Genomic DNA, 27356 nt, shown 5'->3' with positions numbered 1-27356 from the left:
CGCCATTTCCATTAGAGAGAGTCCTTCGTCCTCTCTACAAATAAGATATCTTTCGGACAGCCTTACGGAATCTGTTGGCGATGCAGTAGACCACATAAGCGAGCATGTTGTGGACCAGCCCAGTCATGTACAATTTCTCCTCCCGACCTACTATGCAATTGGCCTCTGGAGCTACTGCAAGAGGAAACCATAAATTCATCTCAAATTGCTTAAAGCCCTGTGCTCACTTCTCGTTTGACCCGATGGATATTTTAGGCACTTGCCTAGGTCCGGCAGATGCAGTAACGTCAGACTGGATCCAACCTGTTCTGAAATGGTACGACCATATTTCACAATGGATCATCAGTGCCTATATCACTGGTTTCATCGCCGCATCTTTTGCGATTGTCATAGGTCTCGTCCAATCTCCAATGGGAAAAGTGGCCGTTATGATATCCTCATCGGCAGGTGCTACCTAAGCGTCTTCGTAAAAAGCATGCTGAATAGTGCTCAGGTGTCATCGCTATGGATTATAGGAGCATCAGTATCGGTGACCTTTGTATACCGGCTACTGGCTAAGGGGATCAACATTCTTCTTCACCATCCAACCTCGGCTAATCACGGTCCACATGCCATGGCAGTAGCGTGGCTGGCAGTAGCATTTCCGCTGGCTCCAGTTTGCTCTTCGCTATCGAGATGTGTTGCTGCTGTCTGTAACTCCTGGCGCTCATTATCTGGCCTATAGAGTTCGATATTGGTAGCCCACGCATGCTTGATTGCAGTAAGAAGCAGTGATGGCGTTGCAAATGCGGGTTGTCTCTTTGGCCCCAGAGAATAACGCATTTGTTTCTTTAATAGGGAAGAAATACAATACAAGCTATCACGAACTGCTAAGTCTCTATTTGAGTGTGTAGATGACCGATGACTCCCTTAACAAGCTTTCAGCTTTTGGCCGCTAGCTTGCGCTTTAACTAGTAGGCTTTTTCGCGACTCCAATATATTGTGCGTACGATCAGCCACTGTATGCTTACTGCTGCTGGTTTGCATGTTGTAACATACGGGTTCATACAAGGTGTAGATGTTTCTTACAAGACGGAAAGTGTCTAGTGCCTGTGGCGCAGCGTATTGAAACAGCCCAGGGGCCACCCTTGTAATAGTATTACATGAGTCAACAACATCGTCTGATGAAGGCGTACTACTTTGCGTATACCGTACTGTCAGAATCATCCAGAGGCTTACTAGGATGCAAGGCTAATTTGACGTTCCATTACGATACAAGCTGCTTCTTCGTCGCATTTCTATCTGTGTGAAACGTCAGCTCAATCCGAAAGTCTTCAGATCTGCAAATAATACCGTGATTAACGTAGCCGCCCATGTAGCATGCAAGACACACATCGTGCTGTTGATCCTACCATCGAGAGTATTTCTCCATCTGTTTAGATTTGCGAGCCCTGGAAGTAGATCCTAATCATGGGGCCTGTAACCTGGCCCCTACTGAGTAGGAGTTCTGTTTCTTCATAGTATGCATAGAGTGAGTCGAAGGTTTCTATACAATGGACTTTGATATCCGAAGGTTTCCTTCGAACTCATTATTTGTCCATAGCCCTTGTTTCGATGTGTACTCGTCCAGTAAGGTCGTACCCTTGATAGTTAACTCGTCTTCCCAAAAATATTCCGTCGAGCAGCTTAACTCGAACTGCGACGGCGCACGGAGTATCCGCATCTTCCCTACGTCAAGGGAGTATCTGTCAAAGTGCGCGTGTCTGTAATACTGCGTATTCTACCGCTTAACCTGGGAGGTTGCAAGGACTTGAATTCCTACAAATCTATGGAATTTCTCCATTGGGCTGACGTGCAACGATAGCTTAAATTCTTGGCAAAGAAGTCACATACCTTGGAAAGAACAAATCGGCGTACTCATCCAGATTGAAATCAACGGATAGGAAAATAGTTCGCTGAGGGTTAGTGGGGAGGTCTCAGCGATACTGACGATTTGTAGGTCGAGGTGACCATCAGTTACCAGAGAGTGAATTCGAGGTTCACGGATAGAGGGTCAGCGTGGCTGCAAAACTGGGTTCCACTAACTTCTGAATCTGTTGGCCAGACCATGTCCCATGTTTGGTCCCAGTCTTCGTGCCTGGACCAATAGCACTGATTGAACTGGACACCACGTCTGCACATCCGATCAAGCCTTCCAACCATCGACGCTGGGTCGCTTTGGCCTAGATGCACTCTGGGCCGATAGCACATGGTATGGTCTGCAATATGCAACATACTATAGAGCCTTCTGTGACCCCTCGCATTTGTAAGTTGCGCGAACCAGGAACCTGTCGCCCACGCGCGATGATGGGAGTCCACCACTCGCTGGCGCTTCTCTGTTCGCTGTTTCGTCTTCGGTGGGCTTAGCGGGAGTACATTAGCAGTATTAGCCGTTGCTGCCTTGAGTCTGAACGAGATGCTGACTATTCGTATCTTCATATTGAGCACAATGTTATCCTCTGTCTAATTCTCTGTAGAGTTCTGATCAGCGCCGACGGTTAGGATGGATTCGACATGCACCACGTTAGGACTCACTATTGGTCGCTTCCGCAGGTGTAGAAAGTGATGCTTACCTTTCCGTCTTTCGAGCGCTGTTCAGCCTCTGCTTCTAGCCCCGGTGAGGATTACGCGCCAACTTTCTGAAGTGCTCTAGTAGCTCTTGCCGAGAAGGACTCCTGGAGCAGTGCCACATGTGCCGGAGTATCAGGTATATTTTGTAGCCTGTGGATAAGGGAACGGCTACGAAGGGGGCTCAGGCAGATATGCCACCATTGGTCTCGACGAGACTCGTAGTTCGCCTGGGGTGGAGTGATACAACCGAGGTTTGCTGGGGAAAGCCTAAACAGTGCATATTGCCATTAAACGCAACAGGCCAGCGCATGAATGCACCCGCCAATCGGTATAATGACGACACAAGAGTCCATACGCATCGTTTAAGCATCTAGGACACAACACTCGATTTCAGAGTTCCGAATATGCCAGACGTACCACTCTCGCGTCGGAATTCCATGATGATAAGCAAAGCCAAGAAGAGGAAAATTCACCGCGTCAACACTGGTTGCACTTACTCAGAGTAACAGGCAGACAGGGCGCGTCCAAAACAAAGGTCCCAATATGATACCAGGAGGGTCCGCCATGATTTTCAATGTATTGTACCGTAGGCATTTTCTTTGCTTCTTCGACAGTGTGACAGATGAAGGAGTTTGAAGTAATCGAATTCCCTTCGCTTCAGAGTGACTAGCCGAGATTGCCAGAAGGGGGAGCCCTTTGCGAGTCTAAATAGTCTCAAAATATAGTCGCTTTATTCCATGATGTTAGTTAACAAATGCAGCCAGTGAGTCTTTAAAGAGCGTTCTCCGGGGACCCGCAAGGATCCTCAGAGCCAGTATGAGCTTCCTAAGATCTACAACTCTTCTCTACTACCATGGGTTAACTATGATATCACATCAGCACTTCCGTGCGAACTTTGGCTTACGTCTACTTGCACGTACTGCGTGTTGACCATCACGCCAGCTATGCCTACATGTTGCTCTGGCATTGTCCTGTGCTTGAGCCAAGGCTTCGGACAGCAGAGAATGATGCTTCTTGTAGTGTTTACGCATATCAAAATTAATCTGACATCCCTCTGTATTGTATAGATCAAACCGTCCAGGCTAGGTTTGGCACAGCTAATCAACGCCGCGTCCTAATTTTCGAACCGAATCTTTTTACTTGGTTATATTGATCTTCAGTACTACGTGTTTTGATACTGTAGGAACACATTGGCCATGTCCTTCTACCCAGTAGTTCGCTCAAAACCAAGAGCCAGAGAAGTCTTGATTGGCTAGCGCAGTTGGCCGCTCCGAGGATCCCTTGACTCTTGAGATGACCAGAGTTCCTCACATGAACTTCTGGGCTTTGTGTAGTCTATCGCCAGAGGAAACCCACCAAAGCATTTGCCATGCTGGTGCAGCGTGGTAATCACATCATTTTCCTACTGGGGAAAGAGACCTGGTGGTAGTGTTGGGCTTTAGGGGAGCGTGGCGGGAAAGAGTGGACTGCGAGTGGAGAAGCGGGCAAGGGGGTGATTATTAGTTGGGGTGCAGTTTATTGAGGTTACTCGCTCAGGGCACTCGGTCTCCCGCTCACCCCATGCTCAGTGATCGCCTCAGGCTGCTCAGGGCGTGCTCAGATCTACTCAGTGAGCAAAAAGCGGCGAAGGGTGAGCACTAAAACGGAAAGAGTAGGCCATCGACCGTCCTAGAAAATCAAGTAGATATGTGATCCCAGCTCGTTATTATCTCAGCAATCGGGTCAACAGAAAACCCAATCCAACACCGCACTTGGCAACGTCTAGTGTTACCCAGAAAGACTGATTTACCCCGCGCCTCGCCCTCCCCCTCTCCCTAAAACGACTTCGTACGACGTATCCCCCATATTTTGCTCCTTAGGGCTAACACTGACATACAGCATCGAGGAAAAGAGAAATCCTCTGGATTTTTTAACAACTTCGGTCTTACAAAATGCCCTTCAAGCTGACCGTAGTGGCTTCGGACTCCGAATTCGACGAACTCGTCCGATGTGAATTTGATGCCTATGAGAATCCGCAATGCAACCTCAAAAATCTCTTCTTTCCCATCCAGGGCTCTTCACCTACTGCCCGCGACGCAGCCATTCAGGATGCCGTCAAGCGCAAATACACTGGCACCGCTCCGACCCCTCCAGCCAATGGATTAAGGTGATCGATGTGGAGTCTGGCAAAATCGTTGGCGCTGCCTGCTGGCACATTTACGAGACCAACCCTTATAGCGTCACTTCCGACGAGGAGTGCAATTGGTGGCCTACAGGCGAGGCCCGTAATATTGCCAATGCACTTATGGGGCAGTTCCTCGTTCCGCGAATGACATACATGAACAAACCGCATGTCTGTTCGTTTCCCTGCTCCTCTTGTAGCTTCTTCTACCGACAAGATAACTAATAATCCAATTACGTGTTCAGTCCTGGATATCTGCTTCACGCATCCTACCTACCGACGGCGTGGTGTGGGCAACATGTTGATGGAGTGGGGTGTTCAGAAGGCCGAAGAGAAGAACCTGGAGTCTTACATAGATGCTACGGAAATCGGGCGTGAGCTATACAGCAAATGGGGCTTTGTAGAAGGGAGACAACGCCCGTGGATGCATGTCGTCTGTTTCTTCGTGGACGGACTGGCGGAATTGGAGAGAACTAAGAGCCTGCTGGAAGCGTCACAAAGTCATATACAGGCCAGAGCCTCTTCCGCCCCAGTTCGTATGCGGGTGATTTTGGTTCTCACCAGACCAACCGCGGTCTATGAAACAGACCCGGTGGAGGTGCTGCGGACCGTTCGAGGCGTCACGAGCCCGGATCAGGAAGCATTGTCGGTGATCGACCTTCGAGGCCGCCATCAGCTTTCAGGCCCGGCATTGTTCGCTCCGCTACAACGTCAGGTTCTTGATGAGCTCCAGCTCAGCCGGACTAAGCGACTTCAGCAGGGGCTGCTCTTCTCGGCAGCCCACCAGGCCTTCCTTTGGCACCGTTCACTTCCAGGGTTACTCCACTCCGCTGCTCACCGGGTGGATTGTCTCCTTCTCTCTCGAGAGAGGCTGCCTGTCAGTGGAGCATTCAGCGAAGGTTTGACGGAACTTCTGGTGCAGTCACGCACGCTAAAGTGTCCGATTCAAGAAATCTATTCATTTATGGCGTCCGCTCTGTTGATGGACGCCTATCCTCCTGGAATGCACCGTAAGTAGGGCTAGTCCAGGACTGCCTCACCACCATGGGCCCCGCACTGACAGAAACAGAGTTCCGACCGGACCATGTCTTTGATACATTGTACCGAGATCTCTGCGCTAGAGCTTGGAGAGCCGTTGGAGATCCCGATGGCAGCGGACACAGTGACGCCATCCGTAGTTATTTCGCTGAACAGTTCCGCCGTCTCAGCCCGGTGCACACCTCACGCGCTATCCGCCAGGACGAATTGATTCGCTTCGGTCGGCAGTGGTCTGCTCTAACCTTACCCACGGCGTGTGTCTTCTGTCTTGGTCGATGGGCCGAGCATCAGACCCCTTGTCGACATGGCATATGTGATACCTGCGTGACGATGTTGGGCCAGCGGGCCCGCGGCGTGGAATACCACCGAGACCTTGCCCAGTGTCCCCTGTGTCAGGGCGCTCTTCAGTTGACGGTCCGTCAACTACCTCCGGCCAAGCGCCCAGTCGTGCTGGCTCTCGATGGCGGCGGGATTCGGGGAATGGTCACCTTAGGCCTGTTGCGAGCGCTGGAGCAACGGCTTGCCGGCGCCATCACGCTGCCGGAGATCCCAGATCTAACCGCGGGCACCAGTGTTGGTAAGTCGCACCCTCTTTTGCCGTCATGGGCGGTCTCTCTGATTCGAATGCAAAAATCTCCAGCATGGTTACTAACTCGCCGAGAGCAGGTTCCGTTATCGGGACCGATCAGGTCTACAACAACACCTCGGCCGCAGAAGCATGTCGAAGATTTCCCGACTTGGCGCAATGCATATTCCAGCCTGCCTACTCCCTTTCCCGAATATGGCCTTGGTTGGGCTGCGTCCTGAATCTCGTGCGAGATGGTGCCTACGACTCCGGTGCGTTAGAGCGAACGCTCCAGCAGGTCTGTCAGCAGGGGCGTCGGGTGTTTGATGTGATGCCGCCATTGGCGGCAGGACGTCGTCTCGCCATCGTTGCAAGCCGTATCTCTGACGGAAGGCCGGTTGTCTTCCCCAATTACCGTGGAGTGAGGCATGGATCTGTTGACTTAGCGTACCAAAGGATCGTCCCGCACGGCGAGAGCCAGAATCCGTTGTTACGGAAAGCGTGAGTTTTCCTCGAGCTTGTGTACAGAGTTATTGTTCACGAAACTGACAAAATTAGCCTCAAATGCAGTACTGCAGCTCCCGGGTAGGAGACCTTCTCAATTCCTCAATTTCGCAGCAGTTTGTCTCTTGCTGACCCGACATAGGATTTTCCCATCCCAGTACTTGTTCGAAATTGGCGTTCTGCAGGATGGAGGCGTCCGTGCCAACAACCCGCACGGGATTGCTCAGGAGGAATGTCGAATTATCTGGCCATCCGCGCAGACACACGACCTACTGATATCCGTGGGCACGGGATACGTCCCACCGGCCGAGGAGGGGACCGATTCGGCCCAGCATGGTTGCAGCTCCCTACAAGACAAGGCGCCCTTCCGGTTGTGGCGCGCGTACAACTCCTCTCCCTGTATGGACGGCGTAGAAGCTTTCAAGGAGGGATTAAATCATGTTGTCCATCCCCTCCGAGCCCATATCTTCCGGCTGGACCACGCTCTGGCGGATCTACCACGACTGAATGATGTGATGAGGGTTGCAGACCTTGCCAAGGAGCCGTACATTGTCCCAGACGAACTAGTACGAGCAGTTCTCGCCACATGCTTCTTCTTTGAATTAGACGAAGGCCCGATGAGGACACAAGGCCAATACCTTTGCCGGGGATCGGTCCTATGTGCGCGCCGCGAGCCACGGCGGATTCTCGAGCGCGTGTTGGTGGAATTTCCGGTCGCAGAGCTGCAGACGGGCCGCGGGGAGCACTTGGGTCGGTTGGACGACGATGATGGATGTATGGTCTGTGGATACTACCGCAAAGTTGTTCGGTTCTACGTGGCCAGTCTAGATGAAGAAATATCGATTATGTTCAAGGGTTCATCAGGTCAGCAGCCAATCGGCGGGTTTCCAGCCACTGTACGGCAGTTTCTCCACCTCCAGCAATCGGATGCTGTATTTGGGCGATCCGATCACCAAATTGACCAGTGGCCGCCGCAGAGGATGTGTTACTATCCGCGAGGTGTTAAACGGGTTCGTTTCGCCGAGCCAGCCCCGTCCCGGAAGAAACGGAGGGTGTAAAGCAGCGACAACTCGAAGTGATTACAAGCTTACTTCTTGGTTTTTTTTTTTTTTTTTTTTCCCTTTCAAAATCTATTTATTTACAATTCTTACTACTTTACATGCCGTATAAAAAAGAATGCACTTCTCATGACTGAAAGGAACAGCGTTATACTATTGTACAATCAGATGGAAGGAGGATGATTATATGTTGTAAACGCCCTCCATATTGATATGCAGATTACCTACAACTATGTCCTACCCGTTGTGTCTACTTGGTAATTAAGGAATGTTGTTGATCTAGGCGTGTTTCCCTTGAAGTCTAGAATGTCACTGAAATAAGGTCCGAAGGGCGAAAATAAATCATATTGAGGCCATAGTGCTCTTGCCGGCATGGAGCGCATCGCTGAGCCCGTCCAGCACGAGCTGGCCCAGTAGCGGTCAACCAACTTTACACCTCCAAGTGGACCATCACAGATAGGGGGATCATTGGCGAATGATATAGCCGACTAGCTCAGCCCTCCAACTAACTCCAACGCTGCCTCTCCAGCCTCCCAGGAGTACCACAGCACTAGGTACTCATTGGAGGAACTACCATCAGAGACCACCTTCCGCTTGGCAATCACTCGAATCGGGTTTATCCAGCCTTTCGGTGTGTTCTAATCCAGTCTCAGAAACTCGTCGATCACCAGCGAATGGATAGGGAGCGTCTCAGGCGCTTGTGCCACTTTATCACTTACGGGAATATAATCCTCGCTCTCTTCCTCAAGTTCATCGCCATGGTCTGACAGTGTCTCGGAGTCGGATATGATAAATTCACGGTCTTCAGTGTTTTCAGAAAGAAGAGGACTGTCGGTCGACCAGGAATCTTCGTGTTCCGATCCGCTGCATAGGGCAGAAGTCATCTTCTCCAATAGCACGCCGGCCTCCAGAGGAATGTACTGGATTCAGGATGATACAGTAATCACCTGCAATGGAATGAGTTTCCAATTTATTACTAGTTACAGTATCTGGGGAACAATGAGAGGGTTCTAGATATCTGTCGACACCGTGCCAGTTTTAAAATCACTCGCCCCCTAAAACAGCGCCGATTAGGGCCATCTGGATCACTAGCATTATAGAGTTTGCAGCCCGCTAGATAAGACCTGATTGCGCGTTAGAATCGTATGCCGAGGGCCCGGTCAACGATATGCGTTAATCGACCCATGGCGGTAGACGCATTCTCTCCCCCGTCCCTGCCCATTTTGCCCGCACCGTTCTCTACCCACCACCATCCCTCAACTTCTTTCACAAGACCTCACCACGGATGTATTTATGCAGAACGATTGGGAAGAACGTAATTGACCATCACATCAAGTCTATACGATTTAACTATTCATTCTGACATTACCTGGGCTCTTTCCCCGAAGGTCACCATGTCTCACCCGCAACAACAATGTGCGGTCCGTGGATTTGTGTTTGGGGCCTAGTCTGCTGACTTCCTCATGGCTCAACTATAACGAGGGGAGATAAGCTATTCAGCGTTAGGCTGCGCTCAGTACGACGTTGTTCTTTAAATATCAACAGCCTCATTGGTTGACTGACATTGCTTACATCATACATCGTCCCCCATCAGCCGTAACATACGACGGATATTAAGTCCACATACACGTCTATGAAGACGAAATGGAGAATAAGGCCTCCAAGTGTAAGTGGGGTCCGTGATTTTTCTGCTAAACCTGTGTACCAGCGGTCCAGTATCCAGCACCAGCTTAGAATTAGTAGATAAATTATTTATCTTGATAGAAGCAAAAGAATACGCCCTGATACTGAAGAGGCCACCTTATTCTACGATGTAGCCTTCATTTGCAAGAGTCAGATCCTCATTAGGGAGAAAGTTCGCGGTAATGGTATCGGATATGATTGGGTTCTGGGCTCAGGCCATGGGGCACTGGTAATTGTCATTGGGAAACTGGTGGTAGATCTTGGTGTATGAAGTTATATTTAATAGCTATGGAAACACAAAACAATCGCCTAGCTATCCCTGTGTCTGATGTCACATGGAAGGGTGACACCGCATTAAGGAAATGTCCATAATCTTCGCGGTAACACACTGATACTGAGTTTCCACACAGCCAAGTCCTACAGGTCCTTTGGATAGAGCTGTGTAGGTGAAAGGGATACTCTTCGAGGAGACCAACTAGCTTGAAAGACCCTCCATTCAAACGTCTTCCTAATTAATTTCGGCAAGATACTGTAAGGGGAGACTTACATGGGAGTATGATTCTATAGCGTTGCGGCAGCTGGGCAACTCACAACACGAGCACCTTTTATCCACTTTTCTGAGGTTGAACTTCTTATGCAGAATAAAGTTGCAAATATACTGACCCCCAGCACGGTGTGGAGATATCTACTCACGCCGTGGATTAATTCTTGGTGTTTCAATTTCATTCGGTACTAGATATATGACCCATAACAAACTGAGGGTTATAGGACGGAAGCCATAGCTTACATGACTTGCTTTCGAAAGGTGTCAGGTCTGTGCCTGTATGATTACTCCACTGAAAGCATGATTAAACCCAGTATTGTGCGAGGCAATACAAACAAAGCTAAACAACAAAACGACACATCAGATGTCTACTTATAAAGCATATTCAAGACCTGTATTGCATCTGAGACGGAGTAGAACTGTCATATCAGTCTTGCTCAGGCATTGGTTACGCCCAAAAGTTCGTTGTCGCAAGCAAGGGTCTAATCACTCTTCAGTCCACTCAGCTTGCTGCTTAGATGGCCTCTTCTTGTTCTACTTCTTCTTGTCTAATCCCCGAAATCCCCAACCCCAATTATCACTATCTTCGTGACTGTAGGGAACTTCTGGGTTGGCCTCTTCGCAGTCAACTGGAAGGAGCTCGACCGCAGGCTCACCGCACGGACGGTTCCGATCAGAAGTGGATGAAGATGAGTTATTTGCAGTTTTATGTGCTTTGGGCCGTACTTCAAGATATTGTTCTCTGTCGTGTCCTTCGGTAGGCTCAGATTGGGGTACGGCAAACGATTGTTCACACGAAGGCTCGCCATCATTCTTTGTCTCACTGCCGCCGGTAACTCTAAGAATGTTTCGCAAGCGTGAGGTCTCGGTGGTAAAGGCTTTGACTATAATCTTCATTACAGCTTTGCTGAATGCTGGATCATCCACAATTTCCGCGTAGAACTCGTCCAGTTGGAATGTTGTTTCACCCTCCGCGAAGCTGCTAGAAATTTTGGTGTCTAAATAGTGATGAAACCATTCTTCATTCTCAGGCAATTTTGAGAATATTGATCTGGCTCTTCGTAGGATCTGGAAAATTGACAGGGTTTCACTGAGAGTCATGATGTAGTTTTGGGCAAGCGCATCGAGGCCGTCTATCTTATACTTCCTGGCGGCATAGTAAACCTGGACGCTTCTCTCATATTCAAGTTCAATTTGGTGTTTCTCTCTTTGATTTTCCTCGTAAAAGATCGTTTCATATTCCCCTTTGTATAGGAAATGTAAGATGGTGTGGCCAACATCTGCGTCGACATCTCTGAGTAGAATACGGGGATTCTGAGACTGTCTTGCTTGGACCAGCAGGTGCCCTGAGAGATAATTTTTTGGAATGGAGTAATTCCTTTTTCCGACGGTAATGACGACGATTCTTGATTGTTCGTAGGGACTACGATCGAGGCAAGGGGATTAGCACGCATCAACAGAGGCAGGGCATAGTTGTCTTACGATATTTGCGGCTGGTTGTAATCGATTGCTAAGGACTTCATGAAAGCCATAAGTGCTTTTCAAATCTTGAGCCTTATTGGTGGTTTGTTGGAGGATTGGTTATGAAATGGACAGAAGATACAGTTTGAGAAAAGCTTGAGAGTAAAGAATTGGAGACCAACCAAACACACGAAGAAGCCAGGTTTTTGTAATCTCAGAGCTCTAGGAGGATGATGGTTCTGAAGGTCTGATTTATTCAATCCAGTGCTTAGACCTCATTCCGAACATTACAGTGGAATTGCGATGACACGGGGCAAGGAATGCGATGGGGTGTCTTGTAATAGGCTGCCTTGATGTAGACATGCCATCCGAACAATAAGCACCCCTTGCATGCCGGCCTTGCTTATGTCCTAGCGTTCCTCGCAGGAGAGGTCTGGCTCGAAAGAGAATGTATGTGATTACATTTCTGGTATAATGAGTTCAAGCAAAAGAAGGCAGAAGGATGTGTATTGTAAGAACTATTCAAGTGGTGTATGAAAGAGCAATCTCTATTCAGTGATCAAAAAGCTTCACCGGAAACTTGCTGAGCTGGCGGACATACTTATATATCTCAATCTTTTAGTCTGAAACAGAGGGAATGCTAACATAAACTCCTTGCAGGTGAATTCCTGGCCTGAAAGTCACAAGGATATGCGGAAATTTTACCTTCCATGTAATGTAATTGTTGCTTAGCATGTTATTGCTGTCGAGGCAATATACGTGCTTCAAAGGTCTTTATTTATGTGGTGGCCACTCTCGCATGATACGTACGTAGATCACGATGAGTCAGCTATCGCGTGCGGTGCGTAAGCAGATAATGTATGTAAATCATGGGACACTGGCATCCGAGCCTCTACGCGATGCATCTCGTCTTAGTGTGGAGCAGCATCTCGTATGCCCAAGGGGTCTGGGATATGGTACTCTGATCCATGAAGTTACAGTAGCTCAACATTGGTATTCAGCTCTCGCCAGAACGGCGCCCCTTCGATGGACTCATCGGCGAATTGCAGATTCGGGGACGAGTGTTGGTGCTTCGCTAGTTGCAACGCGCGACTTCATGCAAGCGGAAATACCGGTTGTTGCTTGGAGGTCATATAACGACTATTCTCTCCTACAAGGGATTTATATATTGTTCTCATGTTTTTCTGAATAGGATCTGATGTATATTCGCCGTTGATTCAAGCCATCATAAGACAGATTGATTAGGGCGAAATTTCCCCGTCTAACTGTCAGAGATTGTAGAAGCGGTGAACCACCACCTTTAACTCTATTATCAGATCTGACAACAGGACATTGGCTGTCCATCAATATTTTTTAAACAGCCCATGCCCAGACTAGCAACCTAGATATTTGTTAATACAGTGTGTCCTGTCACTGCGGGTATTGGTGCCCGCATTATCGCTCGGTGGCTGAACAGCACATCTATCTCTAGTCATGCTCTCGATCCTGCAGTGTTGTCATTCCCTGAATAAAACCCAGGATACCATCCTAAGTCCGGACTATATACTTCAGCCCGTCGTCTCGTGTATTGATGTAGATGTCAAGGTGACTTAGAGCATCATGCCTGAGGTACTCTTACTCTTTCCCCTCCCGGTGCACATACCCTGAACGGCATAGCCGAAGCGATTCTACCAACTGCTTGCGCAAGAGGTTTACCAGGACCCGCCCTTCATGGTCAGAAGAGTTCCAACCGATGGTTCTCTTGAGCGGTGGCATCTTCCTTATGGTCAATGATATTCGGAGTCATGTCGATTGTGACCCTACGTCCCTCCAACTGACTGTCCACACTGGAACTCCTTCACCGAGCAATTTTTGACCATGAGGGGCCGGGACGAATGGCGCTTCCCAGGCCTGTAGCTGGGTCTGGCCGCGGAACCTTGTCGCAGTCATCATTGGCAATGTCCCAATGTTCCACCCTCTCTTCCGCCGCATGGCCAGACACGCTGACTGGTACATGGGCGAACCGACGACCGGCAGATGTCAGTACTAGCAGAGCTATCCTCTCTCCGATGGCGCTTAGCCAACAATGTACAGGAAGCGACGGGGCACCATGGTAATAGTGGTGCGTGAGAGAGCCTGGTTCATCCGGTAATCGTTTGGTGGGCAACCGATCTTGCTAGCGACGAGAATGTGGTTAAGCTACACACGCTACTAGGAATTTCCAAGCTTTAGCCTAGGGGCCCTCGGAAGTCGATGGCTCCCACGACTAACAAGCTCGTTCCCAGGATAGTGACGATTGCTCCGAGGAACAACCGCTGCTTTCCTACGACGTTACACATTCGCATGATTGTTCTTCGTCTACGCGGGTCATCGTGTAAACACGAGAGAACTATGCGGCTCTTTAAATAGCATTTCGTAGCGCACTTCACTTTGCAGGCATCGAAGTGAACCGAAATTTCACCAATATCAGACCTATATCCAGGCCCGGTGCCGTCCCAGATAGTTGGCACAAATTACCACTTTCCTATAGTCTCGCCAGTCTGTCCCTATCTTCTTCCTGAACACACGTTTACAAACCGGCCATGGCCGGCTATTATCGAGTTTCCATGGATTACGATTCTCTCCATCGTGAAAGATGCATTGGGTTGTTAGACAACGGGCATCCCTGCCCACACGATGTCGATCTAAAGTGGCGTGAGATCGCACACACAGAGCTGCATCTACTTCAAGGCATTACCGATTTGACCACCAGGGAATCTCGCCTCAAAAGTGTGACGAAAAATCTGTTATGTGACTCCCACCGCCGTGCCCTGATGCGCTCGACGAAACATAGGTATGTACCAGATCCTCCACTGCTTACTGCGATGGGCACTAATGATGCTTCCAGACATATATCACCAATGATCCAAAGAAAAAGCCAATCCATGATACAAGAAGTTCCCTCTCACCTTCTGCGTCGAGTGGCTGGAGGAATCAGGAGTCAATTGGAGGGCAAAAAATGCGATAAACCGACATCTTTATCCTTGCGGGGCTGACCTGTGTTAGCATAGGAGTAACACAACCCATGGTTAATTCAAAACTTGTATTCTCGCGCCTGCTTTCTTTGTATCCAAGCTGATATGCCCATTTCCCATGTCATGCATGCGCTGCTCACTTCTTTGTATACAATGACGGAAAGCTCACTTGTAGGATGTAGTCCACTTGCTCAATACAATCGTGATTGATTTTCTCCAAGAGCCTCCGCGTCGCCTCGCGCAGGAGGAATTGGTAACGTCGATCTTCAGGTATCCTGTTGCTTCCCATGCGCACAGCCAGATTGCCTTGGAGATGGTGGGTGCGTGCAATCCATCTGCTGAAAAGACGGTTGATCCGCACTTGGCACTGCTCAATCTCCCCCGCAGACTGCGGATCACGCAGCCATACGGTTGCAAACTCTCGAGCCGAGTGAAACTGCTGTGAAAGACGACGGTGATCCTGTAGCTGACGGTGCACGGCTGCATGAAGGATACCCTCAATGTCGACTCGCAACCGATTAACCCCCTTCTTTGGAATTTTCAACAACCCAGGTGTGGAATGGGTACGACGCTTTCGGTCCAGCGCTCTGAATGCCAAGTGCAATTCTACCTTCTCGGCACAATCCCATCCGTTAGCCTGACCGAGTTGGGGCTGCCATTTCTGGATAGACTCGAACGCAGATCGCTCCAAGCGCTGCTGCAGTACCCGTAGAACGCGGTGTTGGGCGGGAAACGGTAGACTCGTAAGCGGTGGCTGAGTCAATAATTTCGGTGTCATTGGCTTCACTGGCAGGCTTTGGCTTCATCACCCATCTGGTACGTACGAAGATTGTCAGCTGGTTTCTGAAGAGGCAGATGCGTGGAAGACAGACATGGGAAGATGCTTTGGTTGGAAGAATGACAATTTCAGGTAGCTGATGAATGGCGGACAGAATCGTCCCGTACACTGCTCAAATACATATGGTTCGACTTTAAGGACTTACGCCCTCGACATTATCGAGGGGTGGTAGACAAGCAATCCAGCGGTTATCTTGCTCTCATCACCCGTCGAAATATACGGGGAAGCCACGAACCGAGGACAGGGTGCCATGGCCTAGATGACGGCTCCTGGGTTTTAGGAACCATTTATGTCGCCCACCAGAGTTCCCAACTTTCGCCGGATGGTTTCGTACCTGACCGGCAGAAATGGAGCACGTAGGGCAATCACGTAGCCTCGCCCACCCGTGCAATGGTATTTCCATGACCATGTTGTATGGTTAACATGACGGTGAGGCAAAGGCCGGTCAATCATTTGCCCGCTGAGGGATATTGTCCAAACCGTATGGCCGGGCTTCTGACCAGATGGTCTTCACCTATTGCTCGACTATTCTATAGTAACAAGACAGTGCGACGTTCCGAAACCAGCTACGCAGGACCCTAGCTCCCCGCGAGCAAACCAACCTCAGCTGCGAGGCCGCAACCTCGAACAAACTTGGGCCATGTGTTGGTGAGGACTAGGTCTTTGATGCTCTCCTCGGCTCGGTCAAAGACCGTCGCATTGAATGTTTGGGGGATTTCGCCCCAGTATTGCACCCGACTGTTGTCGGTAATTAGCAAACTGGAGTCGGCCTTTATGGAGGCGATCGGAGACGCTGAGGGCGTGGGGCCATAGCCTGGCGAATCGAACGGAACGGCGGGATTGACCGGGCGCCCGTCTCCGAAGAGAAGCACAACAGGGCCCTCAAATACGTTCTTCAGCTCATTCCGTTCCTGCGAAGAGATGTTGATCGGTAACTGCGCGTGGCGAACGCTGATGAACGTCGTGTAAATACACAGCGCGCGGTGAAACTGCTCCCGAAACAAGTCGGTAAGATCTCCATAGTCTGAGATTCTGCTATCCCAGACCGCATGGGGCAGCGAGCTCTTCCATTCTGCCACCCGGGTCAGAAAAGCTATATTCTCTCCGGAAAAGTCGCCATGGGCAGAGAAATCCTGCAGCGGGGCAGGATTGCGCACCAAGACATATTCAAGCGCACGCTTAGTGAATATGCTATCCCGAGAGCTGGAACTGGAGCCAGGAGTTCTACCCCATGATTCCCGGCCAGACCCTGTGACCTCGACAAGAATGGAGGCTGACCTGCGGGCTGTGGTGCCATCAGCAAAGGGATTGGTATTGGGTTCCCACCGTGCGATCGAATCGAAGGCTCCTTGTCGGATAGCGTGATGGCGCATTACCTCCCGGCACGGCAGGAGAACAGCAAAAACCTCCATCACCCAGATAGAGAGACAAATCCTACAGGTGTCAGCCCTGTTTTCCTGACTCCTTCCTTCTTCGTTTCTATTTTCCTGTTGGTCACAGAGAGCACCTACCACTGGGGCGGTAGCCAGTACTGATTGACCGGCTCCATGGCGGGAACATAGACAGCGATGAGCCACATCGGCGTCGCCGGGAGACTAGATGACGGGTTAGTCGTGCGACAGACCTCATCGGACCGATTGACTCACTTGGCGATGACGCAGCCTATCGTCTGGACTCTCCAGCCGTGGGTGTCGTGGATGTGACGGGATTTCCAGAGGACGACGGGGCCCACAATCCAGGACCAGAAGACCTGTCCCAACACGCCAGGCCACCTGCATATCGGTTAGCACACAGCTCGCGTCATATATGCGCCGGGTGTATGTTGGAGGTCTTCTTACCACTCCCAGCCCCGGCCCATTTCCGACGTTTGCTGCATCTCGGTCCCATGGACCTCGGTGCCTGGAATCCCCCAAGTGCGGTGCCATTTGCGGGAGATAAGCCACATCAAGACCGTGAGAAATACCTAATGACTCAATTAGACACCGATATCATCGCCAATAGGAGTAGGTGGTGGCCGTTTTACCTGAACGAGTGACGCCACCGTAACAAGCACGAGGATCTTGGTAGTGTATGCAAGGCGACGGAACCGGTCTACGGCACCGAGCTTACCCCTCGTGGAGTATAAATCATTCCCACCACTGCTGCGAATGATATAGCCTTCCTGAAGCTTTGCCACGTGGTAGAAGCGACTGCTTGACGCGTGGAACAGGGCAATGCCACATGGTAGATAGGTGCCCATGATCCAGTACTCGACATCTCCGGGCATGATGGTACCAATCATGGTTCCGAATTGCACTGAAGCCCAATAAACATGGAGCATAACAACAGCGGACAGCGACAGCCCGAGGCCTCGCAGCAGGAGAGGAGGTGTGTTGCGATGGGCGATGAGATAGACCACGCCAGACGCAACAATAACCGTCCAGGTGCCCGCCCAACAGGTCCACCATATACTGACCGGAGTATAGGCTGGCTGGGGCGTGGATGCGGCAGTGACCCCAAGTTCGGATCCCATGGTTCTGTTGTCGTGGGGAGAATCTAATGCGAAAGATTTCAATGCAATGGTAGGCAAATCTAACGAGGGAATTTAATTTTGGCGAACACTGTCGCTCGACATCGTCAGTCCTGTTCCCGTAGAGGAGAGAGTTGTCAGCCAACATTGGCACTGGGCTAGTCTGCCTTTTGAGCTGCTCGAGATTTCGAGGTTACATCTTTTACGGACAGGACGGCCCTCCAGCCTACAGCGGGGCCGGCGCCCAACTCGCCTGCGGCCCCATTTTCTTTATATCAGTGCTTTGAATTTCCATGCTACAGTAGCAGCGGCCCACAGAGCGGCAGCTTTGTGCTTTCAATAACGATTCTTGGCGACCTCCGTCGCAGTCTGTTGGCATGGTAGGTTCCACCCGTTCTTGCAATCGGCCGGTCCTGACTATTGTTTCCTACCGCTAGATGCTGCTAATCGTCCGCCGTCGGTTGTCCATGGTGAGTAGTCCAGCAATGAAAGGCCACGTCCACTCTTATCGAGAATCCCCTATGTCTCTGCTAGCCAAGTAGGATTGCCACTGGTATGGATCCACCAGGGCACTGACAGATTCTCATGCAGCTGGCCAGGGCGATCATCCCGGAACGTTACATATCATGAGAACAAATTTTCCGCTCCTTGTTGTCTTTTCCCCCTCTTGCAGAGTTTGATGCGCTTCCCCAAGTTGCAACGCACAGAGGCTAATCAGCGATAAGGCAATCGTACAGCGACTACACGAAAGCTTTCTCAAGGGTTGGCAGCAAAGCATAATGGGGAGACTACTGAATATTTGGATGGATTTCCCAGCCCTTAATTGTAATCCCCCGCAATTTCAGATCCAATTATTACCTACTTGTCGTGTTCCTAAAGAGTGTGGAACTGGGATTTTCACCTATTGCAATACCTCACCTTTTGCTTCCCTTCTCTCGGCTCATGTGAAAGAACTTCATTATGCTTGACGGATTGCAAGGAATATGCAGTTAAGAGCGGCAGACTTCTAGACTACAATAACACATGTATTTGCTACCATGGTATCATAATAATCTCCGTTATTCATCTTCCCTCTTCATCGTCTTTTGTTCGCCCTCACGCTCGTGAGAATCGCTTTCCGCAAGGCAATGTCACTTCCAATCAACACAGCCGCACGAAAGGCAGCAGCCAGTACATCTAAGTCCTTCGGGGCTGCTGGAACCTGTGGAGAGAGCAGACCTGGCAGGTTTGAAACATATCTTCCGAAGCGCCTGGTGCTCCAGCCCCACCACAACCCGGACATAAGCTATGGAAACACGGAGCGAGGACCACGTCCAGTGCCTTTGTTCCACATCGGTCACATTTAAGTGCGTCCATATTTTCCATTGGCTCTCTTAGAGGTCTATTCCGCTCACTCTCGACCAGACGTCTAGCTCGGGCCAGGGCGGTGGATTGAAGTCGACATAGCTGTCGTAAGTTGTAGAGTTCTTGGAGTGTCTGCGGCAGAACCCACATCGACCCTGCATGATTTTGTGACCACAATCCTCCTTCGAGCCTCTGAACTTCAAGCCGCGCCTCGTAGAGGGCTTGGTAGAATCGCGCTCTGGTAACACCCCCATGAGGGTAATTTCTTGGTTTCCTGGACGGTGCCCTCGAGGCTGCAGCTGACCATGTCAGTTACCCCGAATCATTGTTGGGTGAAGGGACAAACCTTTTATCTTAGCCGGAGGCCCAGCCCCCGTTAGTGTGTTCTTCTGCATCAGTGATACAGGATGTGAGGTGGAGTGGTAGAGTCAGATATACTTTGAAAAGCCTGGGGAAGAAAGTGTGGAAATGGTCGAGGCACAGCTTAGCGATCGTGGGAGTACATACTTCCACCCAATATATATTGAGTTGAAGCCTGTGAAACGGTAGCGCCACCATGGCCTAGATATATGGACTTACAACCGTCCCGGCAATCTTGCGGATTACGGACCGTTCATGTGAACCGTGCGGATGTCGGGAAGTACTTCTTCGGGCTAACCCCGTTCGTTATTTGAATCGTTGACCAGAGGATCTCACTTACTAACGTTTCTGGGCCGTAAGGTAAGGAAAATACGCTTCGTACAAGTGGCAACTCTTCAATGGGGCCATCTCCGTGGTCGCTGTGCCCTTCCTTTCTTTATCTCATATGACGCTAAAGTAAATAGACGGAAAGTCTATTCCTCCGTCGGCCTTGGTTCCTGCAGCCAGACGTATAGTAGGCAAGAATGGATTTCCCGGAATCCTACAGTCTCGGCTTGTTCCATGAATGGTTAAGGCCGGATGGTACTCTACGGGTTACGGTATCCAACTGTTCATCCGGACTGGCAAAGTCCACACTCGAGGCGCGGCTAGACCCCCGAAGGTTACCATTACTCCTGAGAACAATGTCAGAACAGAAAGAGGCTCTGGCTGGCCTCGCGTAGATCTTTGGCCGGTCACAGTCATAGTCGATCGACCTCCCTCCTACTCTCCGTCGCCCACGGCAGTTCAGTCGAATAGGCTCTTTTGTGGCTTACATATTCCTCAGGACGATTCGTCAGTTCGTTAACCGCCAGACTATTTGCGGCTCAAAGTCATGCTCCATAGTTAGATTATCGGATAGCTTGACCGCCACGGCCACAAGAACGTCGAAGGATCCACGCGCAGAAAGAACCAACTCTTGTCTTCTTGGCACTTTGCTACCGCTATACACCATTCAAGGTGCTTCGCAACAAATCTAAATGTTATCTCTAGTATACCGACGCTGCACGCAGGCCGTTCCCAGAGCCATGGTTCTCGCCTGGCAATCTGATGGTTGGTCAAACTGATCCCCAATAGGTCAGTCCTTGCAGGAGATTCGGTTGGTATCGCTCCTTGCGCGGGATGATGAGAGGGAGAACCGAAGAGATTATATGTTCATTACAGTAGATGCTGGACGCTGCATCAATCGCTGTGTCTTTCCTCCAAATTGCCGACAACGCAATGGCTCCGACGAGAATTGCACAACTGATTGCTCATCTATGCGAGGTTCGAGAGTGCCCCTCTCGATCTAGCATCACCCTGTCCTTTTGCCAATGCAGAGACAATCCTCCGTGTCAAAAGCGCCCTTAGCCAGCTTTAGCGAGAGCAGGTGTGCAGGTGTGCACTACGTGACACAATCTGTACGATGGTTGTCGGTCAGTATACTTGTGCACATCTCAGAAGTTAATCCATTACTATGGCAGAGCAACTACAACTGGAAAAGTTGCCACGAGGATTCAGAGTGCCGCTCTCGATGCAGCATCGATCTGCTAACGCAGAGGCAATTCTCCGTGTCGAAAGTGCCCTTAGCCAGCTTTAGCGAGAGCAGATGAGCACTGCGCGACACAGTTTATACTATGGTTGTCGATCGGTATACTTGTGTGCATCTCAGAAGATAATCCATTACTATGGCAGAGCAACTACAACTGGAAAAGTTGCCCGAAGTCACCAGAGTCGGGTACCATATCATGATCATCGCCAAATGCACCCCCTTCATCCTCCTGAGTAGGCCACATGTCCGGTACCGCTGTCGTTGCCGGTAGGGCAGTAGTCCCGGCGGCTGGATCCACACGTTCTGGTAAACCAGCCGGGCTCCGAAGCCGCTGGTGCCAACCTGCAACGGTATGCTGCATTTCATCCACCAGTTGTTGAGTCGCCTGCCGCTCAGAGAACTCTTGTCTGCACCGATGCTGGTTACTCAACAATTCCTGCATTGCACTTTCAGCGCTTTCAAGGCGCTCCGACAGGGTTTTCTTGTCCCTCCGCAATGCTTCATTTTCCCGCTCCAGTGTTTCGACCGTAGCCAGACAGGCCTCGTGGTTCTCCAGTGAGCTGGCAGAAGGAACGTCTCGAGAACCAGAACCGGAGATCTGTGGCCGCTAATGGGTGAGTGAAGTCAGCTAAACAGCAGGCCCCAGCAACTGTGCATGGAGGCTTACCATGTATGGACGTCTGAGGGAGCGCGGAGGCTGCTGGGGAGGCCGCACGACGGGCTCCTCTCTTTGAATGGATCCTGCGTCGGAAACATCACTGTGATTCTCGGTCTTCTGGGTGGTTGCCCGAACGCCCGCCCGCGGCCTGGTTGTGACTTTTGGCATCGATCAATGGTACTCGAGCTAACAAAAGAGGAGTGTGGAATGGTACAAGTGTGTCATAGAGTGCTGCGCTGAAGGGAGAATTGGTCGGAGTCACAGCTAGCAAGAGACCTGGCTGGACAAGAGTAAAGCGCGCATTGGTGATGGTGGGGTCCCTCGGCAATCATCTTAGTCAAAGAAAGTTAGTTACCACTGTCGGTTGGCATTATCTGCCTACATGATCCTGTGTTACCATAATTGAGCGAGTGACACTGATGGTTAAGATCTGCAACATCGTGTTGTGCAGCGGACCCAAGCTCCATGGAGTATTTCCCTGGCCAGTCCGGTCAAATGTCTAGGTTAACCTTATTCGGCCTGATCTATATATCGCAGCGTGTTTAGTCTGGTCTCTGAAACTGACCCACCTGGCCCGTGGTTCGAGGCTCTCTGCCCTCGTTGACACCATCGCATAAAGTGGTACTGTATTGGCATGTGAAACTTGGACAACCCTGGGCCACAGGGCATGTCCAGCGGTGAGTTACTTGGGTAAGTCAATGGGAATTGTTGCATGGGTGGGGCAATGTTCATTCACCAGGAAACATCGCTAGGGCAAAAGACCCTCAACATCAAATAGATCACGGTGTCCCTCCTCTTTCTTGTAGCCTCGCGGTGCTGTACATATTCCGCACAGCGGGCAATACGCCTACCTCAATCTTTCACTTTTCCGCCTGTCTTTACCAGCGCTGTTCTCCAAGTTAGATCACGTTTGTCATTTCACTCTGCTCTCCATGCCCAAGAGACACTACCGGGCCTGGTCTCCCGGCGAGGAACGTGACTACCCATCATGGGTATCTCGTCATCTCCATTTAACATGGCCGGAGAGGGCAAGATTATATTCCATCGAACGCAAACCCAGAACGAGAGAGTCTTTGCGGACCAAACATCGACTGCTGGAGAAGGACATCCGACGGCACCGCCATCCAAACTGCAAACCCCCATCGCGGCTCAGGCGTCGCATCCCCCAGAGAAAGGATCATAGCCAGCGGAAGGCTTGGCCCAGTCCTATCTCGATCAGCACCCCCACCCCTTCCGAGCATCGTTCGGACGACCCGAGCGCGGTCGCGATGCCGGGGATAAGGAGACGTACCCCTACACGCGTGGCCAGTCACCAGAACCAGAAGCAGACCGCACCGTCGACCCGGGCTCTAAAATTGACCTCCCAGTTCTTAGCCAAACGTGGGAACCACATGTGTTTGGCGCGTGGGCTTGTTGAAGGCTGGGGTAATTCCCCCGGTAAGAGCATGCCCCTGTATCGTGATCGAAGCCCTCTGACACTCACAACCTTCTTAGGAGCAGGAAACGGAAGTGAACGGAGAGCATCCCCTCGGGCATCAACTACATCTGACAAGATCGATCGGCTGTGGCGGTCGGCATACCGTGTCTCCGGTCGCACGAGGCATTAGGCACGAGCCGTGATGGAGACATGCTGGGAGAACTCTCCGCCAGGGTTCTCCAGGGTGGGACAACATACCGCGGCAGCTGCGCTTTTGCTCGTCCAACTCTTTGTGCTGTGACCAATTGCCCCGTTTTCTACATCAGTACCTGGTGTGAATTTACCTCATGAAGCTACCTGGTTGTGTTCAAGGTTAGCGCGTCATTGCTTTATATTTGTCTTGTGGAGCAACAAAAACTCACTTCTGCCCAATACTCTTTAATATGGTACGGGCAACATATAGCACTATTGACCCTGCATACATGAAGATGATGGCCACGCAGAACCTTTAACTCTGAGCAGCGTTCGCTCCGCTATCTATCTAGGTTTGCCGAACATACAGATATCACTATATTCATGTGCTGAGCTCGTTTCTTTACGTACCACCCCAGATGTGGAAACCTGAGGACGTAATATCCGTTAGGTGCGCATGCGATTGCGATTCCTTGGGGTTTTGTCAAGTTGAACATAGTTTCGGGCCTTCCTGAGCACCTCCTAATGTCACCAAAAAGCGCGTGGCCCCCACGGTCGGGCAAGCCGTCCCAAATCACCATACACCAGAACTCTGATTATAACGTTCTGTTTACAGTAAGTTATCTCAGCCATATAAAGTCTACAAGGCTACGTTATAAGCGTACATATTATAGTGATATCTAATAATGATTTTCTGGAATGACTTCCCCGAATATTTACATCAAATAACGCAGCCGCTAGATCGATTACGTGTATTTCGATTGTGTTCTATAATAGTCAGTATATATACAACTAGTTTCGAGAAAAATAGCGAGAATAACTCCAAGCTATTCAAAGGATAGAGCTATATGCTGATAAGAGCCTCTATGGGCTTGCTACCATTGGATATAACAAGTACCAAAAGAGCAGCTTGTATGCGGCATTACAGGATAGGCCGCGCCATCGTTTATTACGTTATGTTGGTAGCCCAAGGGAACAACGGCTGACCAAGACCGAGGTCGGACAAAAAGACATTTTCCGCCTGGGCAAATGCTGAACAGATGCCCAACAGAGTATCAAGGTATGCAACCACTCTTAAAAAATGGTAGAAAAAGACCGTATGGTAACTTGACCATGTCTCATCTAGCTCCCCTATCAGGTCTTCGATAAGAGCTGGATCAGGCAGCTGAAAGGGCTACCAACATGAACTGAAAAGCGCAGAATCACGCCCAGCTTGGTCAAACCCTCTTTCATGTGGGATTGAAACAATGCTGCCGGTTAAAGAAGAAGCAGAACTGGTGAGTCAGATTTTGACATGCGCTGAGTATCTACCGACCTGATCCGGCATTCTGAGTCATAGATTGACCTCCAATCACCAGCGACCACCAGCGGGGAATCTTGTGTCTTCAACCGAGCACAGCACAACCCTACCTGGTCATTACCGTAGAGCTTAAACGCGAAACCTTAAAGCGATGTTCTTGTCGGACGATTTACCCCCTTCAGATCCACCGGGCACGCGAATACCCGTTTCGGCCACCTCGCTTGGTTACCTCATGGTTGGGGGATCTCCTATCGAGAAAACTTGAAATGTCACCAAGTGCCGCGCACGGTACAGTGTTCAGCCATCCCTGAGTGCAATTTATCCAATGAAATGCTTAGGTGCACATGATGGCCGTTAAAGAAGGGCAAAATCCCCATCTCCCTTCCGGATTGACCCTGCATGTCCAGGCATTCGCTCCTTAGTCTGAGACCGTCAATCCAAAATGGGCCGACTGGGACGAACCATACGCGTGGGCATAGGCAGGGGAACGGTGCGCGCGACCCGTGGGACCGCGCAGCCGGTCAATGGGCGTAGACGAAGCTTAGGGAGAAAAAGGTTCAAGTCTTGGCAGTTTAGCGAAGTCTACTTGGGAATATTCGAACCACACAAGCAAAATCTGTTGAATGGACAGCATCAGTTGATACAAACGCTTTCCGAGCGGCGTGATGTTTCAGAGCGCTAAGAAGAACCGTTCACGTTCGTTGCAGAAAAACGTGAAACACAGTAATGGTTGAGGTCTGCGACAACCTGCTTTGCTGCGGGTCAAAACGCCGTGGGCTAGTTCCTCGCCCAGAGCGGTCAACTGTCACCAGAACTACAGAAAATTTGATGCTTTCCTTAATTGGGACCGAATTGCCAAGCAGACTCCATGCAGCCACTTCATATTGCCGCAAAGAGCAGAACTGCCCTTTAGTTGAAGGCGGGTCTGGAACCGACGTGACCTTGACAGGCCAGCACCCTCTCAGTTAACCGATGACCTTTGCATCGGCAATTGTGGCTTTAACGGCATCGAACAGGATCAGAAGCTTGAGGTCGCTTGGACGTACCCGAAAAATCGTGCTGTCGATTAGAATGATTAGAGTTGCCATATCGGCAGGTGGCCGAACTGGAATTTCCTCGCGAAGGGGAACCGAAGAGAACCACAGCAAAAGATTTTGCTCAAGGTCAATCTCTAGCTCATCTTCCGAGATCTTCAATTTGCCCACCTGCTTGCTCCAAGGATTGGTAACTCATTTTAGAGACAAGAATTCGCCTGACATGAGAATGACTAACCTGCAGCGCAGCGACGAGACATTACCCTCAGAAAACCCTGGCGGTTCACTGTTACTTTTTCTTCTTGTGGGGTTCCCGAATTCCAGACGTGCAACCGGCACAACATCCTATCTCCGCTTACGCAACCCGAAGACATTTTACGTATGCCCCTATCGTGCTGTCAGCCCCCATCAGTTGGTAAGGAATGCATCTTACGGTCATCCATAGATACGCCTCGGGTTGAGTCGCCGTTTCCCCACTATTTCTTCCGCGCGTGGAGTAAACCCTCGACAACCTCATACAACGCCGCTAGTAAACCAGAGAAGTGATTCATCCTCACATCGATCACGCGGATTAATGATGAACATAAGGCCAAGAGACGAGCGGGAGCGAATGCTCTGAGAGTGTTGAGAGTTGGGACAAACCCATCGATACCAGAAAACTCCTGAGTCCAATGCATTCTGTTGAGAACATCTTGCGGGTTTTGCGCGTATCACTGGGTTCTTCTTTAGAATGCCCTAAGAGGGTGAAGGTCAGATTCTAGGTAGCCTGTATCATTTTACTGTTTCACCAGCTTGCACCAAGGGTTCCTTTATCGTATCCATCAACGATTTTCCGTCTTCTGATAGCTGGGAAACGCAAGCAAGGGATTTCAGCCCCAATAGTTACGGGCCGCGTACAGGCTACTTAAACTAATCGCACTTAATTTGACAACTTTCAAGGTCGATTACTTTATACTGCCACAGGATCGTCAAGGTCACACTCAGCTCCTGGTCGGTCCATGCTTGGAACCATGGTATCGACGTTAGCGCCCATTCGGAGGTCGTGTGAAAGCAGTCCCAGGCCATTGACCTACGAATGATTCCCGTCCCATAGCATTCCAAAACACAGCTGCCATTGCCCTTAGAGAGGCGTTGATCCGTATTATCCAGACTTGAAGCTGAAGTTGGGTAAATTCTATCTATAATACGCTACCGTGCAATGTCATACGAAATTTTGAGCTGACGGAGACCTATGACAAGCTGGAAGAACACGTGAGGAGTCAAGAGAAGAAAAATTAGTGCCTGCACAAAGAGTGATTTGCATCCAGTAGAGGTTTTCGACCCTCACAACAAAGCCCGTCGGTCAGATCTGTTCTTCGAGAATATAGTGGAACATCGGTTATCCCAAGCGGGGAGGATCGCGGGACAGTCCTGCGTTACATTGCCCAGAAATTACTGTTTTGTACCGCGCTAGTGTACCAGCTGCTAGAGAGCGAGAGCAATCTGCTCTGTTGATCCCGAGAGAAAGGGATCAGTTGTCAAAGAGAACTTCGGCACTA

General features: G+C 50.3%; 6 protein-coding genes across 6 annotated transcripts; 2 read left to right on the top strand and 4 right to left on the bottom strand.

Moving 5' to 3' along the window:
• Nucleotides 1-4606: 4606 nt before the first annotated feature.
• On the top strand, nt 4607-7915 carry AKAW2_50341A (uncharacterized protein; the record flags this gene model as incomplete). The annotated part of the gene is made up of 6 exons (XM_041690149.1): nt 4607-4925; nt 4996-5760; nt 5820-6365; nt 6455-6854; nt 6912-6938; nt 7000-7915. The coding sequence occupies 6 exons, from the start codon at nt 4607-4609 to the stop codon at nt 7913-7915; spliced, it is 2973 nt and encodes a 990-aa protein (XP_041543762.1).
• A 2761-nt stretch (nt 7916-10676) lies between these two features.
• Nucleotides 10677-11674, bottom strand: AKAW2_50340S (uncharacterized protein; the record flags this gene model as incomplete). Its single annotated transcript, XM_041690148.1, has 2 exons — nt 10677-11565; nt 11625-11674. 2 exons carry the CDS (start codon nt 11672-11674, stop codon nt 10677-10679), a joined length of 939 nt encoding a protein of 312 aa, XP_041543761.1.
• Nucleotides 11675-14732: 3058 nt separating this feature from the next.
• AKAW2_50339S (uncharacterized protein) lies at nt 14733-15374 on the bottom strand (the record flags this gene model as incomplete). The annotated part of the gene is made up of 1 exon (XM_041690147.1): nt 14733-15374. One exon carries the CDS (start codon nt 15372-15374, stop codon nt 14733-14735), a length of 642 nt encoding a protein of 213 aa, XP_041543760.1.
• A 638-nt stretch (nt 15375-16012) lies between these two features.
• AKAW2_50338S (uncharacterized protein) lies at nt 16013-17946 on the bottom strand (the record flags this gene model as incomplete). Its single annotated transcript, XM_041690145.1, has 5 exons — nt 16013-16868; nt 16946-17029; nt 17081-17206; nt 17273-17397; nt 17458-17946. The coding sequence occupies 5 exons, from the start codon at nt 17944-17946 to the stop codon at nt 16013-16015; spliced, it is 1680 nt and encodes a 559-aa protein (XP_041543759.1).
• A 3419-nt stretch (nt 17947-21365) lies between these two features.
• On the bottom strand, nt 21366-22043 carry AKAW2_50337S (uncharacterized protein; the record flags this gene model as incomplete). The annotated part of the gene is made up of 2 exons (XM_041690144.1): nt 21366-21824; nt 21885-22043. The coding sequence occupies 2 exons, from the start codon at nt 22041-22043 to the stop codon at nt 21366-21368; spliced, it is 618 nt and encodes a 205-aa protein (XP_041543758.1).
• Nucleotides 22044-22807: 764 nt separating this feature from the next.
• On the top strand, nt 22808-23482 carry AKAW2_50336A (uncharacterized protein; the record flags this gene model as incomplete). Its single annotated transcript, XM_041690143.1, has 2 exons — nt 22808-23312; nt 23370-23482. 2 exons carry the CDS (start codon nt 22808-22810, stop codon nt 23480-23482), a joined length of 618 nt encoding a protein of 205 aa, XP_041543757.1.
• Nucleotides 23483-27356: the final 3874 nt, after the last annotated feature.

Source organism: Aspergillus luchuensis, chromosome 5 (genome assembly GCF_016861625.1).
Source record: "Aspergillus luchuensis IFO 4308 DNA, chromosome 5, nearly complete sequence".
Taxonomy (NCBI): domain Eukaryota; kingdom Fungi; phylum Ascomycota; class Eurotiomycetes; order Eurotiales; family Aspergillaceae; genus Aspergillus; species Aspergillus luchuensis.
Note: the sequence above shows the minus strand (reverse complement) of the source record. Positions and strands in the feature narration are given on the sequence as shown.